This window comes from Dendronephthya gigantea, unplaced genomic scaffold (assembly GCF_004324835.1).
Source record: "Dendronephthya gigantea isolate DGI-Jeju-01 unplaced genomic scaffold, DenGig_1.0 000082F, whole genome shotgun sequence".
In the NCBI taxonomy this organism is placed as follows: Eukaryota; Metazoa; Cnidaria; class Anthozoa; order Malacalcyonacea; family Nephtheidae; genus Dendronephthya; species Dendronephthya gigantea.
In genome coordinates, this window is record NW_021163092.1 from 120047 (window position 1) to 137209 (window position 17163).

Consider the following 17163-nt stretch of genomic DNA (forward strand, 5'->3'; position numbering starts at 1 on the left):
TTTTTTGTAAATCAAGGAATACCAAAGTTCCTCCAGGTAATATTTTGCCAGCGGTTGTAATTTAGCAAATCTGCATCTTTAGTTTATTTTTACCAACCTTATATGTATGTTATTCGACGTGATCAATGGTTAAAACTTTGGCTTGGAAAAGCAGGACGAATACTATTGTCTGAGGGGTGTGGCGGGGTGCTACACCCCCTAGTTTTGGCAACGTGGTGAGTTAAACGCGACGTCGGTCGGTAATAGCACACAAGCGTTGGTAAAAAGTATAATTTTTCTCAACTTGCTTAGTTGCTTGCCGTAATTTGACAAATCGTCTCACTCGTTTGCTGATATATCGTCAAACAGACTCTCAAGCTTTTGCATGTCCAATCAATAATTATGTGCCAGTAATATTGACTTTACTATAATGATATCGAAACATGCTACAGTTTAAGTCAGTGAATAATATTTATATATACTATATATAGCTACTTAAGCAATTTATTTTAATCTATACTAACTAATGATAATAACTTTTAATCTCTGATAACTAACTTGAAACTTGCACCAACCGACCAACCAAAAAGCTATAATTATATGCTTTCTTTAGACGCGCTTAGAATTCCCCGGGTTCGCCGGTAAAACTTAGAGGTTGCACTCCCGAGTGAAGGTAGTCACGTTACGTCACTAGAGGGAGATCTCCAAAAAATTCACCATGAAAAAAGTTAGTAAAATTACGTCGTTATATACTGAGAAAACAGCGTCAAATTCAAATAAATTGACCAAATATGAAACCAGTACTGGATTATTTCGAACAAGTTTTGGCGTTAGTCATATTTAAAAAAGACCAAAAACTCCGCATGGAAGGGGTCACCAAAGTTCAGGATCACATGACCTCCCTGAATCCTAGCTAGCTCGCCACCTGCCCCCCTCCCCGCTTGAGGAAAGAGGATGACTTACAGATAGCAATCTCAGGTATTATACTAGAAGTAAACACTTTTTGCGGGCCAAAAATCTGTAATGGAAGTCTGTAAAAAGTCTGTCTAATGCAGGTTTATTTGTGGATTGAAATTATAAAGAGACTGATTAGAAGTGCAAAGATTTATAATGCAACAGCAGAAAAGTATGTATAGCTATATATGATTATATTAATACTCGTAAAAAAAGATCGAGAATTTCTCCGTTGAGTCCTTTCTTCATTTCGACTTTTGCGGATATAGCTAACAATATTTTACGGAAACATTGGAGCCACACAATGTGAGATGGGGGACTACAAATATGCATTGAGTCACACAACAAATATCTTCAAGTCAAAGTGAAATTGTTTGTAGAAGAATATCGTCCCGACACGGGGTGACATGTGCGTTCAGCTTTAGTCGAGCAAAGTTTAATTAATTCATATTTTGCATATCTCGTATTTTGCATATTTTAGAGACATTCCGAAATGGTTACCGATTTTAAAAAGTAGGTAATATCCCTAGATTTTCTTTCAAAATATAACTATAACATATCAAAATCTAAGCAAGTATTTCAACTAGTTCTTCTTGTTGCACGTCATTATATAAAACTAAAATAAAAGTCTATTTGTATTATAGTAAACCAGTTAATCTACACAGTATATATATATATATATATATATATATATATATATATATATATATATATATATATATATATATATACACACAAAAGACACAAGTTGTGACAAACGTAGCAGAGTAGCGTCTATAGCAACAACGGATTCTACAACGGATTATTCTAACAAGCTGATATCAAGTTGTGTTCGAACTGCTTTGTTGACAAGTTGCTACAAATCCGCAGCAGGCTAGCTACAAGCTTGTTCACTCTGCCGCGAGATTTTAGACAAGATGCGAGATTTTTACATGTGTACGTCAAAATAACCAGTGCATTTAGTCACGAGAATAAACACGTGATATGTAATTTAAGACTTGATGTTGTAGACAGTCGTCGAGAATAAACAATATTATTACGCTCCCCAAGCCAGAGAAAATCATTTCTAATCGACGCTCAAATGCAATATGATCGACACTTGAGGTACCATTTTATTGTATAAATTTGCGTGAACAGTATATAGCATTTTGGTCGGATATTTTAGTTTTTTGCATCAATTTTGAGAGTACTTTCATTTATATAATATTCCTTATTGGAGTTCAAATGTATTTCGAAATAGTCATACTGTATTTGAGAGGTCATAAATATGATGGAATCTCAAAACAACGATAAAATTACAGTATTTGCGTAATATCCATGCCATTTGGATTGCATGAAACTGCAGCTCTTTGTAATGGTATAGTGTAAATATAGAAATATTTTGATATATAGATCGGGACAGAGCTCGATTACTGATTACATTCTCTTTGAAGCTACAATTGTGTCAAGCCAGTATACATAATACATTTCAAAGCTTAAAGGGGAAGTCATTGCTCAGGACAACTTAGGCTCAGATGAAAGATAATATCATTCTTACTATACATACGAAGTTTTAAATCGCAAGGTTAAATAAAATTCAAGATATAAAGCAATAAAAACGCAACTTTTGCCATATTTGCCGCAGAAATTAAATACATGCGAGCGAACCTGCGATCTGGCAGCGGATTTACTCCGTGACGTCACTGCGCGGTTTCGCGGGAGCGCTTCATATTCAAATATAAACAAAGCTATAAAATACAGCAACATTTTACAAGCGATTTCTAAAATTTCAAAAAATGCCATATTGTATGGTTCCGGGTTGCACGAACTGCTCGAAGAAGACGAAAGGGAGCGAGGTATCGTACCATCGTTTGCCAAATGAGCCACAGTTGCGCAAAATATGGCTCAGGCGGATTCGACGCGACAACCTACCGAAAGCAAACTCATGCTATGTTTGTAGCGCGCATTTCGCCCCTGAATGTTTCGAAAGCTCTCTTAAAGGACATTGGCAACGAAAATTTTTATTGGCTATTTTAAAACGTTTGGGGTATCTAACAATAAAAAAAACAATAATTCTTTATCAAACTCTTTTATCGACCAGTTATTTGCATTCAAATTTGATACTTTGCCCGCCATCTTGGATAAAATTTTGAAAAATTATCTTCGGGTTATTTTGCCGGAAGTGACGTCATTGGCTGGGTTGAATCAAAACAACAGTGTATTTTTGTTTAAAAATTTGACTCGCTCGCTAGCTTCGAAAAGGTTTGTAGCTTTTTATTGTTATGATGGAAGATATACACAAAAATCAAGTAGAAGAAGTGTTGCCGTACCAGTATGAACCAGAAGTTGGGGCAGAAACAGGCCATTTAAGCGCTGAAAGCGGTTCCGAACAAGACAGTGAATTGTCTTCGTCTGACGAAGAAGTCGATCACGAGTTTGAAAGGGTAAATGCTTGGCGCCTTCAAACTCTTAGTTGGTGTAAATGCGGACTTTGCACTATATCGAACAAGACTATTGAGTGTTTTTGTTGCCACGAGAAAGCATTAGAATACGACGAATACGACGTTCTCCTTAACCAAACAGAAACACAAGACAAGCATTGTGTTACAACACATCGAGAATTCAATGAAAACATGCTTTCAGAAGGAGTGCTAAAAGTCGATGTGTGCCGTTACCTTGAGGAAAACTGGCCTCTTGATGATGAGGATCTAGAAAGAGTACACAAACTCTATCGACTAGTAGCGTATCAGAGGTGCTCTCGGTGGATTTTCCAGATCTTGGGGAAGAAAAAGCGAAGACCCTTCCCAGCTTGTGTATATGCAAAGATACGAGAACGCTTCGAGTCGCCTGACGGTTTATACACTCACTTTAAATACGCAAGAAAATCAAAACGGTAATATTTTACTTTATGGTTCTAATTCTTGAAGTATGTACAATTAAGAGCATATATATATATATATATTTGTGCGTGAAAGGAATACCTCATTCACGATTGATACATTTGGCCTCTTGGCACTTGCATTCATTATCACAGATTGTTCCCACTGCCCTGCAGTCACATTTTCGTGTTGCGCATTTACCTTTACATGCACAAGGGTTGACACCAGCTTTTCTTTTTACACTTGTAGGTAAAGCTGGCTTACTGAATCGTGACTTCTTGTTAGCTACGACTTGTTCTTTTGAGGGTCTCTCCTTTCCTGCCAAGTACTGTTGAACAAGTGATTGTGGCTCTGGAGGTAGTACATTGCTTGCATGTTCTTTGGCCTTCTTCAATGTAGGGTACTGCTTTCGGAGTTTTATAACTTGACTTAATATCAAATGTACATACTCTATAAAATTAGATTTAAAGTTTGTGAACTTATCAACATGGTATATAATAAATATCTGATTTTTTCCCCTGCTTAAAAGTGTGCTGTATATATGGCCTTTTAACAGGAAGATGAAATTCATACCATAGGTCGGTTTTTCTTTTAAAGGTTTTGCCACAGCTTTCTCTCCTTTAAAAGCCTTTGGATAAGATATGGCCCATCTCAGCTTTCCATCAGCAGTTGTTGCCTGCTTTCTGTTGCTGTTTTCATTGTAGTGCAAGTTTGAACAGTACAATCTGGTTTGAAATACACATAAGATAATAAAGCCTTTTGCATGTCACAATTTTCAAACAATTTTCAAACATTTTTCAAACTTAAAAATTTTACCTTGCACTCAATGAATGATAGGAATGATAAGTGTTCTTTGAGGCCAGTAAGTTGTCTAAAGCATGTTTGGCCTCCAAACCAGATGTCTGATGATATTTCGATAACTTGCGGATTGCAGAAATGAGCCGTGGCCTTGTTAACATCTCTTCCAATTTTTTGTGAGCAGCTGATCCTGTAATCATGTATACACACATTACAATAATTATATATTATATATATATTATATATATATATATATATATATATATATATTATATTATTCATCCATAGTGTTGCTATTTTTATATAACCTTTTTTAATCCAGTCTCTTTCAATTGTGCCATGGAGACATTTTACAAACACTTTATGGCCAGCATGTTCATGAACATTGATTATATGGTTTAGAATACTGCGCCATTTTTCCTCTCTTTCATCCTCAGTCTCACTGGAGTCACCAACCCAATAAATATGATTAATGATTGACTGTCAAGTAAATGAAAAAATATTAATAACTAAGATAACCAATGACAATTGTTTTTTGCTATGTAAACTGATACAGAATTATATTTATATAGATACCCCAATCCATGGCTGAATTTTCCTGAATTTCTTTTTCTTGGCGACTTTTGTTAGCTTCTTTTTTTCTCCTTGAAAATTAGAAATTCCTGATTTTAATTTCATGTTTATTATATTGGTATTGCAGGTCACCAAAAAGGGTATAATTGGCATATAAAGCGAATATTTTCAGATTTATTAGTTATAATGTTTTACTGTACCCTTTGCTACATGCCATACATCATAGGCATGCTCCACCTGTGGCTTCTCATTTGCCATGTATGCGGACACTTGGATATGCCTATCTGTAACAACTTGTCAACTTTAGTGCCATTGTCCTCCAAGTATTTCAACTGTCTCTTAAGGGATTCCAGTTCCATAGCGTTGGAATTCTTCACTTCAGTGGACTTAAAAAACAAGAATATGTAAAGAACTTAGATATCCAAAAAGCACATTTCTTATCCAATTTTATTTTACTGGGAATTTTATATTAAATTTCCCATATTCAGGTTTCAAACTTACTTTGATTACTTGGGTATCTAATATGATATTCCGTCCCATGTCCAGCGTACTGCCTGATCCAAAAAGCCCACTGTGACCAGGACTATCAACGCGCATATCCGATGCAATGACAATTCGTTCATCTCCTATATCCCGTAACCTAGCGGATTGTTCCCCTTTCCACACTTCATAAACTGAGGGAATGACATAATTCTTTAAGATATTCGACAGCTCCCGTTGCTTCAGGTTAGGAATGTTCAGCGAACGAAATAGACGAAGAACTTTTGAGGATTCCATTCCGGTTGCGAGAATGCCAGATGCTAGTAGCAGATGAAATACTGGCATTTTGGATAACGAGGGACCAGTCGTCCACTGAAAATTATGCTCAGGCTGGACCGTACATGTGACACCAATGCAACACGAGGAACCAATTTGACTTGCAATGGTCACAACACATTTTGCACCACACTGACCGCATTGACCAAAGACATCTAGAATCGCTTCTTCGAAGACAATAAATTTGATCTGGTCTTGTGGGGACTTGCCATGCTCTAGAACTCTTCGTTCGTCAGAATCGGTATCTTCTCCGCTGCTGTCGTCACTGAGAGTGGACGACGATTCCTCTGGAATGTCAAAGTCACTATGTAAGCCAACTGTTATGGGCTCTGCGCTTGAACTGCTGCTCTTCATGCTCTCAACGTCAACGTCTGTAATCGTAGATTGCACGAAATCTGGTGTTTCTGTTTCAAAATCACGTGAAGGCATGTTATCACTGTCGCTCACAACCGTTTGCGCTTCCAAAGAGGTCAAAAACGAAGTGGATGTCGTTTGTGTTCTGATCGACCTGGTCCCTTGTTTTTTCCTTGTTTGTGTTGACCTTTCTCTTGTGTTTAAAATCTTCATCTGTTTCTCCACTCGGTCTTCCTCTGTGCTTTGAATGTTGGGTATTTCGTCTAACGTCTCCAAATTAGAGAAACTTTGTGGCCCTTCGGCTTCGGATTCATTTTCACTTGAAGATGAATCGTTTTTGGAGATTTACTTGCTTCTAGAAGGTCTTCGAGTTTCTATAAATGATTACAAATGTTTGTGTTATTGGCGTAAAATTCAGTAATGCCTACCATGCTATATGTGTGAATAACTCTATTTTACCGCATATGTAAGCCTCTACGGCTCTCAACTATAATCTCTACACTTCCTAACGAAACGTTCTCGTCATATTTCTATATTACCTTTTTACGCTGTCTTTTTTCTGTAAAAATCCTTGTTTTACTTGAACCTGTTTCAGGCAAAGGTTTATTCAAGGTTGGCACAGCATCGCTTTTCAACTGAACGCGAAACGACTCCTGACACTCTATTTGCTTCAAAAATTGTGGCGAATGTCCAGGTTGGTAGGCGTCTTCAGCGAAATGAAGAGAACAAATTCTACTGTTCGCCAATGGCTCGAAACCTTTCCTCTTGCAAAAATCTATCCAAATTTTTCTTCTCTTCTGCTGAGCTGCCGATTTTCCACTTGGAAACCGAAAGAAATTGATAGCACTCGTTTTTTTTTGAAGTCGCTATTACAACCGTAAACCGGGCAATACATGTTTTCACCTTCGCATTTCGGACTGAATGCGAAAATGAGAAAGGATACGCTCTTTTTACAAGCGCTTCACAGCTATTTCGGCAGCAGCACCTGCATCCGGATAAACCATGAATGCAAACACATGTCAACATAATACCAACATATGATCTAATGTGCTGTCATTTTGTCATGCCGACTTGTATATTATTTCACAAGCTTTGCTTCCCGGCTTCCGATCAAAACAATTCACAATTGCGGCACAGCGGCGAAAGTGTTGCACATGAAGACTTTCCAAATTTGATTTGTTTGCGTTAAAATATTTCCGAAGATTACTTCGTCGGCATCGGAAGCGTTAGCGCGTTTAAAAGGCCACAGAGTCGAAAGTGTTGCACATAAACACTTGCTAAATTAGATATATTATTGCAGTCGGCATCTGAAGCGTAAGCGCATTTAACTATACACGTTTAATATACGCGCTTATTATAACGTATATACTAAGATTTGGAGCAAACTATTGCAGAGAACATCGCTACCTAATTGTTACACATTTTCCGTTATTTACGCTTCCCTATACTGCTTTTACCCTTTGTTATCATTACGGAATGTTGTATTCAACTGATATCTATTTGGCCGAACCCAGCCAATGACGTCAGTAATGTATTCCGACATAAATTAGCATGAACATCTTTTTTCAAAATGGCGGACAATAATTCAACTTTATTTCAAATTTTAGCGAAATCAAAACCTGATGGTAAGGCGAAAATGGGGAATTAAGTATTCCATAGGTACATATAATAGAAATGGGCAATAAAAATTTTCGTTGCCAATGTCCTTTAAAGAGTTATTTGGCATGAAAACAAAAAAAGCACTGAAAGCTGGAAGTGTACCATCGATATTTCCATTTGTACATCGAAAACCAGGACGGGAACAAAAAAGGGAAATAATCAGAGAGAAAATTAGAAGAGTCGAGGTACGTACTAACTACATTATTACAAGGCCTTAGCTCTTTATATGCTAATCCCAATATTTTTTTAATCCCAATAAATATTAGTAAAAATTCCCAAAATTGTAGGCAAAGTATCCTATAAAGTAAATACTGGGTTAGTTAGTCTTTCACCCTAATTTATAAATTAGTTGGTTTTACAGGAAGTAGCAACCTTGTTAAACACTGAAGAAAATGATGAGTTCACTGACACAAGCACTGAACATGACACTGGTGGATTTTCAACTCGAGATGCAGAAACATATTGTGATCATATTATATTGCTTGATGCAGAAACTCAGTGTGAGAAGCCATTACAGAGGTCCATTCAGGTACAAACTCTTGCCATACGGAAGAAGAAATCCACACCCATGACACCTGCCCAGGCAAAAAACAACAGTGGCATTGTCACTCCACCTACAACACCTATTACCATTCTTGAAGCAACCGCTTCTACTGAATCAGAACAAGATGCGGAATACAGTTCAAGCAGCACAGATGAGTTTTCAGATAGTGATGATGACTATGTCTGTCCAAAACTGAACACCAGTGATGACTCTGAAGCTGAAGACCAAAAAAATGAAAGAAAATTTATTGTGTTTGAGAGCATGCTAGATCAATTGTTTATTTCATGTAGAAAATGTGGCTCCTTATGTGAGATTGAAAAATCTAATAAAGGTAGCATGGTGACAGTTAAAGCAACATGTTTCAACAACCATACTTACCAGTGGAATTCACAACCAGAGTTGCACAACAAGCCAGCTGGAGACATTTTGATCCCTGCTGCAACTGTAATCACTGGTGGTTCCTATGAATCGACCAAACAGTTTGCTAGTGCCCTCAATCTCAATTTTGTCAACAAACAACAGTTCTATAATGTACAAAAGGAAATTGTTTTTCCAGTAATCGAAAAAAGTTATAAGAGGCAACAGAAAGAAATTGTGGAAAGTATAAAGAAGGAGAATAATCCAATTGATTTATGTGGCGACGGTCGATCGGACAGTCCAGGTCATAGTGCTAAGTATGGCACATACACATTGATGGATGAAACTTCAGGGAAAATTGTTGATTTCTCACTTGTTCAAGTCTCTGAAGTTTCATCCTCTAATGCAATGGAGAATGAAGGGTGTCAAAGCTCCATAAACAAAATAACTGGTCAAGGCATTAAAATCAGATCTTTGACAACAGATCGGCACACACAGATTACAGCAGAGATGAGAAAAAATACCCGCAAATAGTTCACCAATATGATGTTTGGCATCTTTCAAAATGGGTGACAAAAAATTGACAAAAAAAGCAAAAAAGAAGGGGAATGAGATCTTACTGAAATGGATTCAGTCAGTGTCCAATCATCTGTGGTGGTGTGCACAGACTTGTGCTGGTGATGCTGAAGTGCTTCATGAGAAATGGGTGTCAATCTTGTACCATGTTGTAAATAAGCACAGATGGAGAAATTGCAAGCACTTTCGTAAATGTGTACACGGGCGCTTATCTAGAAACAAGGAACGTAAAACCAAATGGTTGCAGGCTGGATCTGCCCCACACATAGCCCTGGAAGAGGTGGTATTAAACAAAAAACTATTAAAGGATATTGCCAAACTTACTGAGTTTCACCATACAGGTAACCTGGAAGTATACCACTCCTTGCTGCTGAAGTATGTTCCAAAACGCACCCACTTTTCATATCCGGGAATGGTAGCTAGAACGCAGTTGGCGGTAATTGACCATAACTCCAACACTGGAAGAAACCATGCAACTGTTAAACAAGGAAAAACAAGGGTGAGAAGAAATATAAGATCACATTTCCTAAAGGTCGCAAGAATTGGGTCGCAAAACCAGTGTTGGAAAATAAGGCATTTAATTTCATTCAGCATTTGATGGATGATGTGATGTTATTTCAGCAAGACCTGACGGAAAAAACACCTAGCATCATTCCAAAGAACATTGCACCAACTCCAAGGCCTGAAAAAGATGATGTGATTGCAGCACATAGATCACGTATGGGGAAAACTTGAAGCAGATAACTACCATAAACAGTTGAGGTAGATACCTACCATAAGCTCTATTCGCAGCCTGCTGGTTATGATTATGGCACAATCTGAATAAAAAGCTAGCTGAATAAAGACTCAACAACTTACCATATTATTCACCTGCATGTTTAAAACCTTCAAATACCATATCATCTTCCAACCCTGGTGGTGGGAAATGTGCTCTAATGCAGCTTACTGCACAAGAAGGAAGAGGAACCCTTATTTCTTTACCTATTATCCCAAAACACCACCGAACAAGCTGCCTGTAGGCAACATGTCTATGTTTTTTGTGTTCTGGTCCCTCATAGGCACTTGTGCCGTATTGTTGTTTGTACTGATTCCAGGCAGTCTGTAGCACCCAGTAATTGAGGCATACAAGCTGGAATGGGTATATTTTCAAACTGTGCCACTTCTTCATTTTTTCCAACACATGCTGAGACCTCTTGGCAGCATACACATTCCTCTTCTCTGTCCATAATCTGGCAGTTACTACAAAGACACCTGAAAGCCACAATAAATTTTTAGAGCGGTTTCATTATTTTATGGTAATTTGGGTGTATTTAAACGTTCTAAATATACGACAAACAGTATTATATTGGAGGAGACAAAATGACGGTTCATGATTGTATTTATAGTATATACTAAAAACGCCGACATATTGTAAATTATCAACTAATAATTATAATTCACCACTACGATTCCTACGGTTTTTTAAAATATAGAGTAAAATTACCAGTCTTTGTCTATATCCGCGAGTCTGCTTGTTACATTTCCAGATCCCGATTGTGATGATTCATCATCAATAGCCATGTTGTCTGACTCCGAATCTGTTTCTTCAACGGGCTCAAATGCGTACGGTTGAATTATTCCTTCATGGTCTTCAACTTGGAACTCGTCCCTGCTGTCTTCTGAACCAGAACTTAATGAGTTTTCGCTTGAAGATCCGTTTGAAATATCCATTTGTTCTTTTGTAAAGCTTTTTCAATAGAAGCAACTTGGCGTGGACTCTTAGTTATGTTTTCAACCGCGCAGTGACGTCACGGAGTAAATCCGCTGCTAGATCGCAGGTTCGCTCGCATGTATTTAATTTCTGCGGCAAATATGGCAAAAGTTGCGTTTTTATTGCTTTATATCTTGAATTCTATTTAACCTTGCGATTTAAAACTTCGTATGTAAAGTAAGAATGATATCATCTTTCATCTGAGCCTAAGTTGTCCTGAGCAATGACTTCCCCTTTAAAATTCACAAACGAGCCATACAAATGTTTATGTTTCGACCTAGGCTTAGCTCTAAACCGTGACCATGTGAACGCACGGGTGTTTTTCAGTTCGTCGATTTTATGCCAAATAGCTCTCAGTAGAATTCCTATATTGTTTTTGTTAGATTATATGGTTTATTTAGAATAATAATGTATAGTATACAGCGTGAGTAAAAAAACCTGACACCTTTGAAATTCAAATTAGGCTGTAATGTGACAGAAGTTGCCTAAAATACCTCATGGGTATACGACGAATATCAAATAATTCAACTAAAACATAAAGTTTGTTCCCTTTGGAAGTTAATTAAAAAGCATTCTAAGCTCTGTAAATAAAAAATATTTTTTAGCACACGCGCCAGGTTGAATTAGTTTAATTGGTTTAAACACTTTCGCATTAATTAACCACGTCCTGTTAATTGTACACATGGTTCTGTCATGGGAATTGTCAAATTCCAGTCATAAGTTCGCGGCTAATTTGAATTTCAAAGGTGTCAGGTTTTTTTACTCACCCTGTATTTAACACAATTGTCTTTTGTTCCCGCTAACAAACAATGTTCAATAATGGCGGACAATTAGCGTTACAGCAACGTACGATAAACGTGTGCGATGAGCTTTATATGTTTACTGTAATGTTCTCTATAATTTTGCTAATAATATGAACGTAGCAAACAACGTTTATTTTTCAAATTATCGCCAGAGCCAAACATTTTAGTCAAGCTGATGGCATGCACGCGCATGCATAATAAGATAATTATAATAGAAATTTTTTAGATCAAATTCCGATCAACGATAATTATACAGGGATAATTATTATACAAAACTATTGAAATCACCTATAACAATGTAATAGTTAGAGTTTGAGTGCCTAAGTACTTGAGTGTTGGGACCCACAAGTGTATTAGTGTTTGGCATAATCAATTTTATGCATAACTCACAATGCAACTCCACTCATGCAGGCAAGCTGCGTAGTACATATATAGTGTGTGTTACCACAGGCAGCCCGGTCACTGCTGTTACGTCATGCTATTATATATGTATAGAATTACAATAAGGCTGGCAACTCCCTCGCAAAAAATATAATACACAATTTACCATCGCTTAAAACAAAAATACTACGCTAGTTTCTTAAAAAAAAAACAGATACAAAACACCTTGGATATATTGACTATATACGAAGGTCAACTCAATCAAGAAAAAAGATCTTCGTAATTTTCCGAACTTGCCACAGCCAATCAGAAGTTTGCCGACGAATTCTCCGATGATGACGTTTGTCGAGTAAATTGCATCCCGCCTCTGTTTCGCAAAATTTCAACGAAAATACACTTTTAATTCGCAAAATTTCAGCATTTTAGAGTTTTTTTCAAGTCTAAAAACGACAGATAAATATAGTCAATATATCCTAGGTGTTGTATCTGTTTTTTTTTTAAGAAACTAGCGTAGTATTTTGTTTTAAGCGATGGTATTAATGTATGTATTATATTTTTTGCGAGGGAGTTGCCAGCCTTATTACTCGTGCTCTAGGAGGGCACGAGTCTAGGTTTCGTCGTGTGTCGGTCGCGTTTTGGACCTCGATGACCCAGAATGCATTGCGCGCTTGACCCAGTAATGTATGACGAAATGTAATTATTCGACAATACAAGCCACTTTTACAAACAATACGGCAAAATATATTGCACAGAAGACATTACTACGGTGCGCGATGTATATTACGAGATATAATTATCCGACAATACAAACCACATTTTACAAACAATACGAAGGATGCAAAATATATATGCATAGAAGACATTACTACGGTGCAACATTTAATGCATATTCCTTGGTGCGATGTATATTTTTAAATTCCTATATGAAAGCAAGATATATGATCGATGTTTTCGCTGTTTTAGACCTACAAATGCTTATAAATCACACTTATTAATACCTAAATGTTTGAACCGTCGACTGACATTACGAGCAATGCGAATCAATACCATTACAACTAGATTTTTGAAAGCTTTCGTCGGAACTAAAACACTGCAGTCTGCAGTCAATATATAATAGAAGCATTGACACAGTAATATGTCACGCCGTGCGGATTGTTTATGGGCTACCTATAATCGGCATTTGTGAATTGTGATAATAATGTAAATGTATTATTTTATACTTGTGTGATACATTTTTGTCGTGTAAGTCCTCCCAGGCCCAGGGTAACCACAAAGCCTTAACTTACGCTATAGGTTCCCACAACACGCCATGATTGTGTCCCTCAAGTAATGCTATTAAATCCCTAGAACACAATCCCTAGAGCACGAGTGTACGCCTAAGCCGGCGTCTTGTTGTAATTATATACATATATAATAGCATGAAGTAACAGCAGTGACCGGGCTGCCTGTGGTGTTACTGGGATTTCTTCATCATGGTAAGCCTTATTCTGATACTATATCATTTGTGATGTCGTGGTGCTATATCATTTGAATATTGACTGGTTTAGTGCTTTATGATTCAAGATAATACATTTCTTTCTTTTAGCAGTTCCTGTTTAGCCATGCATTTGTTAATGTATGTATATGTTAATTGGGCATGGCATGTATATATAAGCCCTTTAAGTATATAGTTAGAGTTCATATGTATTTGACTTGTGTACAGTGCACATTATAGCATACAACAAATATAACATGGTGGCAGCGGTGGGATTTTAGTTTATTAGTTATGTCTTCGGTTAACCTACCGTTTCCTATGCTAAAGGCTACTGGTGATGACAAATGTGATATAGAAGTATACATCGAGGATTTGATTGATTATAGTGTAATGAATAATTGGTACGATTCGTCTAAACAAACAGATGCTGAAAAATGGACTAAACCTGACAAAGTAATGGCTTGTTTACGAGCTTCTTTAACGAAGTCGGCGAGAACAGTTTTGAAATATAGTTTGGGCTTATCAGCAGCAGATCAGATGAAACCGCATTGTGTTGTTCAAGCGTTAAAGGATTATTATGGAGCGAGTATTGGTGTTTCTGGTGAGCGACAAAAGTTTCTTCGATTGATTCAACAAGAAGGCGAAAGTATAGGAGATTGGGAATCGAGAGTGAGAAATCAAGCAGCTCAATGCGAGTATGACAATTTTGAAGACGAACTTATGCGGGATCAATTTATAGCTGGTTTGGTGTCCGAGCAAATTCGGGTTAAATTAATCGGAAAAGGACATCGTCATAGAGATGGGGAACGACAGAAAGTTTCTTTACGAGAAGTGGTTGAGGTAGCTAAAGCATACGAAGCGACAACGATAACGAATAAGTTGATGAAAGATGCCAGGGGGAATCAACAAGAGCAAGTAAATTATTCAAGCAACCAGAGAAAGCAGTCAGCGAACCGCGACCGTGGGCGTGACGATTTTGTAATATCACAGCAAACAATGCCGAGATTATGTTCTTGGTGTGGTAATCAGCATAAACAGCCGCGACAACAATTTTGCCCTGCTTTTCGTAGAAAATGCAATAAATGTGGCGTAATGGGCCATTTTTCGAGAGTTTGTAGAAATAACAGTACCGGGAGAGTTCATCAAGAGAAAGCAAATCAAATTCAAGACGAGTCTGATGAAGAACTATTTGTCGTGGAAAGTAATAAAAGTAATGCGAATGCAAAGAAATTCTTTGCGAATTTAGCGTTGCTAAAAGGAGACAAAACCAGAAGCATTAAAGCTCAAATCGACTCAGCGTCCACTTGTAATACGATTCCTGTAGATTGGTTGGTGAGGAATTTTCCAGGATGCAAATTAAGGAAAACATTGGCGACAATATGCACATATGGAAGTCAGAAAATTGCACCAAAGGGACAGGTCACGTTATGTTGTGAAGTAAAGGGAAAATTTCATTTACTGGATTTTCTTGTTGTCGATGTGCCTAAAGGGAAACCAGCGTTACTGAGTAGGAGCGATGCCCAAAAGTTAGGATATTTGAAGATTTATGCTGATGAGGTTCAGGCTGTTGATGTTAGTGGTGAAGAAAAAACTGCAGGAGAATTTCCGCTGATCGGAAAGTTTACTAGAGAATCAGTTCTTTTACAATATAAGGAAGTATTCAAGCCTGGAAGAGGAAAACCCCTTGGAGATCCATTGCATATTGAAATCGATTCAGATGTAAAACCTGTACAAGCCCCTCGGAGAAGAGTACCGGTAGCGAAGTTGGAAAGAGTAAATGAAGAATTAAAGAGGTTATGCGAGGAGGACACTATAGCTCCAGTGACGCAGCCAACAGAATGGTTATCAAATATGCTTGTGCGCGAGAAGCCTGATGGGAGAATTCGAATATGTATAGACCCAAGTCGTACTGTAAATAAGGCCATACGGCGACCCGTTTATCCGATACCAACCATTGAAGAGCAATTGCCTTTTCTAACGAATGCTAAAGTTTTTACAGTGGTTGACGTTTCGGAAGCGTTTCACAATATTGAATTGGATTATGATTCATCTTTGCTTACAGCATTTCAAGGCCCGAATGGACGATATCGATATAAGCGAATGCCTTTTGGCATTTCATCGGGACCTGAGGAGTATCAGCGACGTCAACAAGAATTCCTTGAAGGATTAAATGGCGTGATTAATATCGCGGATGATATTTGCATTTTCGGACGTGGTGAAACAATAGAAGAAGCGAATGAAGATCATGATAGGAATCTGGTCGCGTTATTGAATAAATGTAGAGATGAAGATCTTCGACTGTCAGAAAAAAAAATGCAATTTAAGTCAGATTCGGTTACCTTTATGGGACACAAACTAACGAGTCAAGGAATTAAACCGGATTCTGAGAAAGTCAGCGCAGTTCGTGAGATGCCAAGACCTGTGGATAAAGCTGGTGTGCAGAGATTTTTGGGTATGTGTCAATATTTGTCTAAATTTTGTCCAAATTTAAGTGAGACGGTGTTACCATTGCGAAATTTAGTGAAACAAAGTGTTGAATTTAATTGGACAAGGGCTCAAGAGAATGCGTTTGTTGCAGCAAAACGACTCATTGCATCAAGTACAAGTCTGCGCTATTATGACGTTAAGTTGCCAGTTACCTTACAAGTGGATGCGTCAGACGAAGCTATTGGAGGAGTGCTTCTACAAGAAGGAAAGCCAGTTTGTTTCACGTCACATACATTAAACAATACAGAAAAGCAATACGCTCAGATCGAAAAAGAGTGTTTAGCGATTGTGACTTCTATGAAAAAGTGGCACCAATACCTCTTTGGTAAACAAGATATTGTTGTGCAGACAGATCATCAACCTTTAGAAACGATTTTTAAGAAGCCTCTAGGAAATGCGCCTCGAAGGCTTCAAAGAATGATGCTACAACTTCAACAATATTGTTTTGAGGTGGTATATAAAAGAGGAAAAGAGCTTTATATAGCTGACACCTTATCAAGAGCAGCATTAGAAAGAACTGGTTCCTCAGATTTGGAGACTGAAGTCGTATTTCGAATGGAACTTTTGGAGATGGATTTAAAACCGTCTATGATGTCAGATGATACATTCAAAAGAGTACATGAAGAAACGATGAAAGATTCAACATTGACGCAGTTGGTAGAAGTGGTAAAGAACGGTTGGCCGTTGGACAAGTCAATGTTATCACCGTGTCTTCGACCATTTTGGTCTTTCAAAGAAGAAATTACAGTTTATAAAGAAGTATTGTTGAAATCGCATCAAGTTATTATACCTGTGACATT

General features: G+C 37.5%; 4 protein-coding genes and 1 pseudogene across 4 annotated transcripts in view; 3 read left to right on the plus strand and 2 right to left on the minus strand.

The window, feature by feature from the left end:
* Positions 1–17163, plus strand: part of LOC114532908 (nephrocystin-3-like) — a 49773-nt gene that overhangs the window by 14630 nt on the left and 17980 nt on the right. The window lies entirely within an intron of this gene.
* On the plus strand, positions 3198–3809 carry LOC114532903. The gene has a single exon (XM_028554489.1). It carries the CDS (start codon positions 3198–3200, stop codon positions 3807–3809), a length of 612 nt encoding a protein of 203 aa, XP_028410290.1.
* On the minus strand, positions 3895–5439 carry LOC114532904. The gene is made up of 6 exons (XM_028554490.1): positions 5363–5439; positions 5166–5233; positions 4898–5069; positions 4608–4779; positions 4365–4516; positions 3895–4241 (listed from the first exon to the last, which is right to left on the minus strand). Exons 1-6 carry the CDS (start codon positions 5418–5420, stop codon positions 3895–3897), a joined length of 969 nt encoding a protein of 322 aa, XP_028410291.1. The 5' UTR covers positions 5421–5439.
* On the plus strand, positions 9458–10203 carry LOC114532905 (annotated as a pseudogene).
* LOC114532906 lies at positions 10521–11203 on the minus strand. Its single transcript, XM_028554492.1, has 2 exons — positions 10952–11203; positions 10521–10719 (listed from the first exon to the last, which is right to left on the minus strand). Exons 1-2 carry the CDS (start codon positions 11176–11178, stop codon positions 10521–10523), a joined length of 426 nt encoding a protein of 141 aa, XP_028410293.1. The 5' UTR covers positions 11179–11203.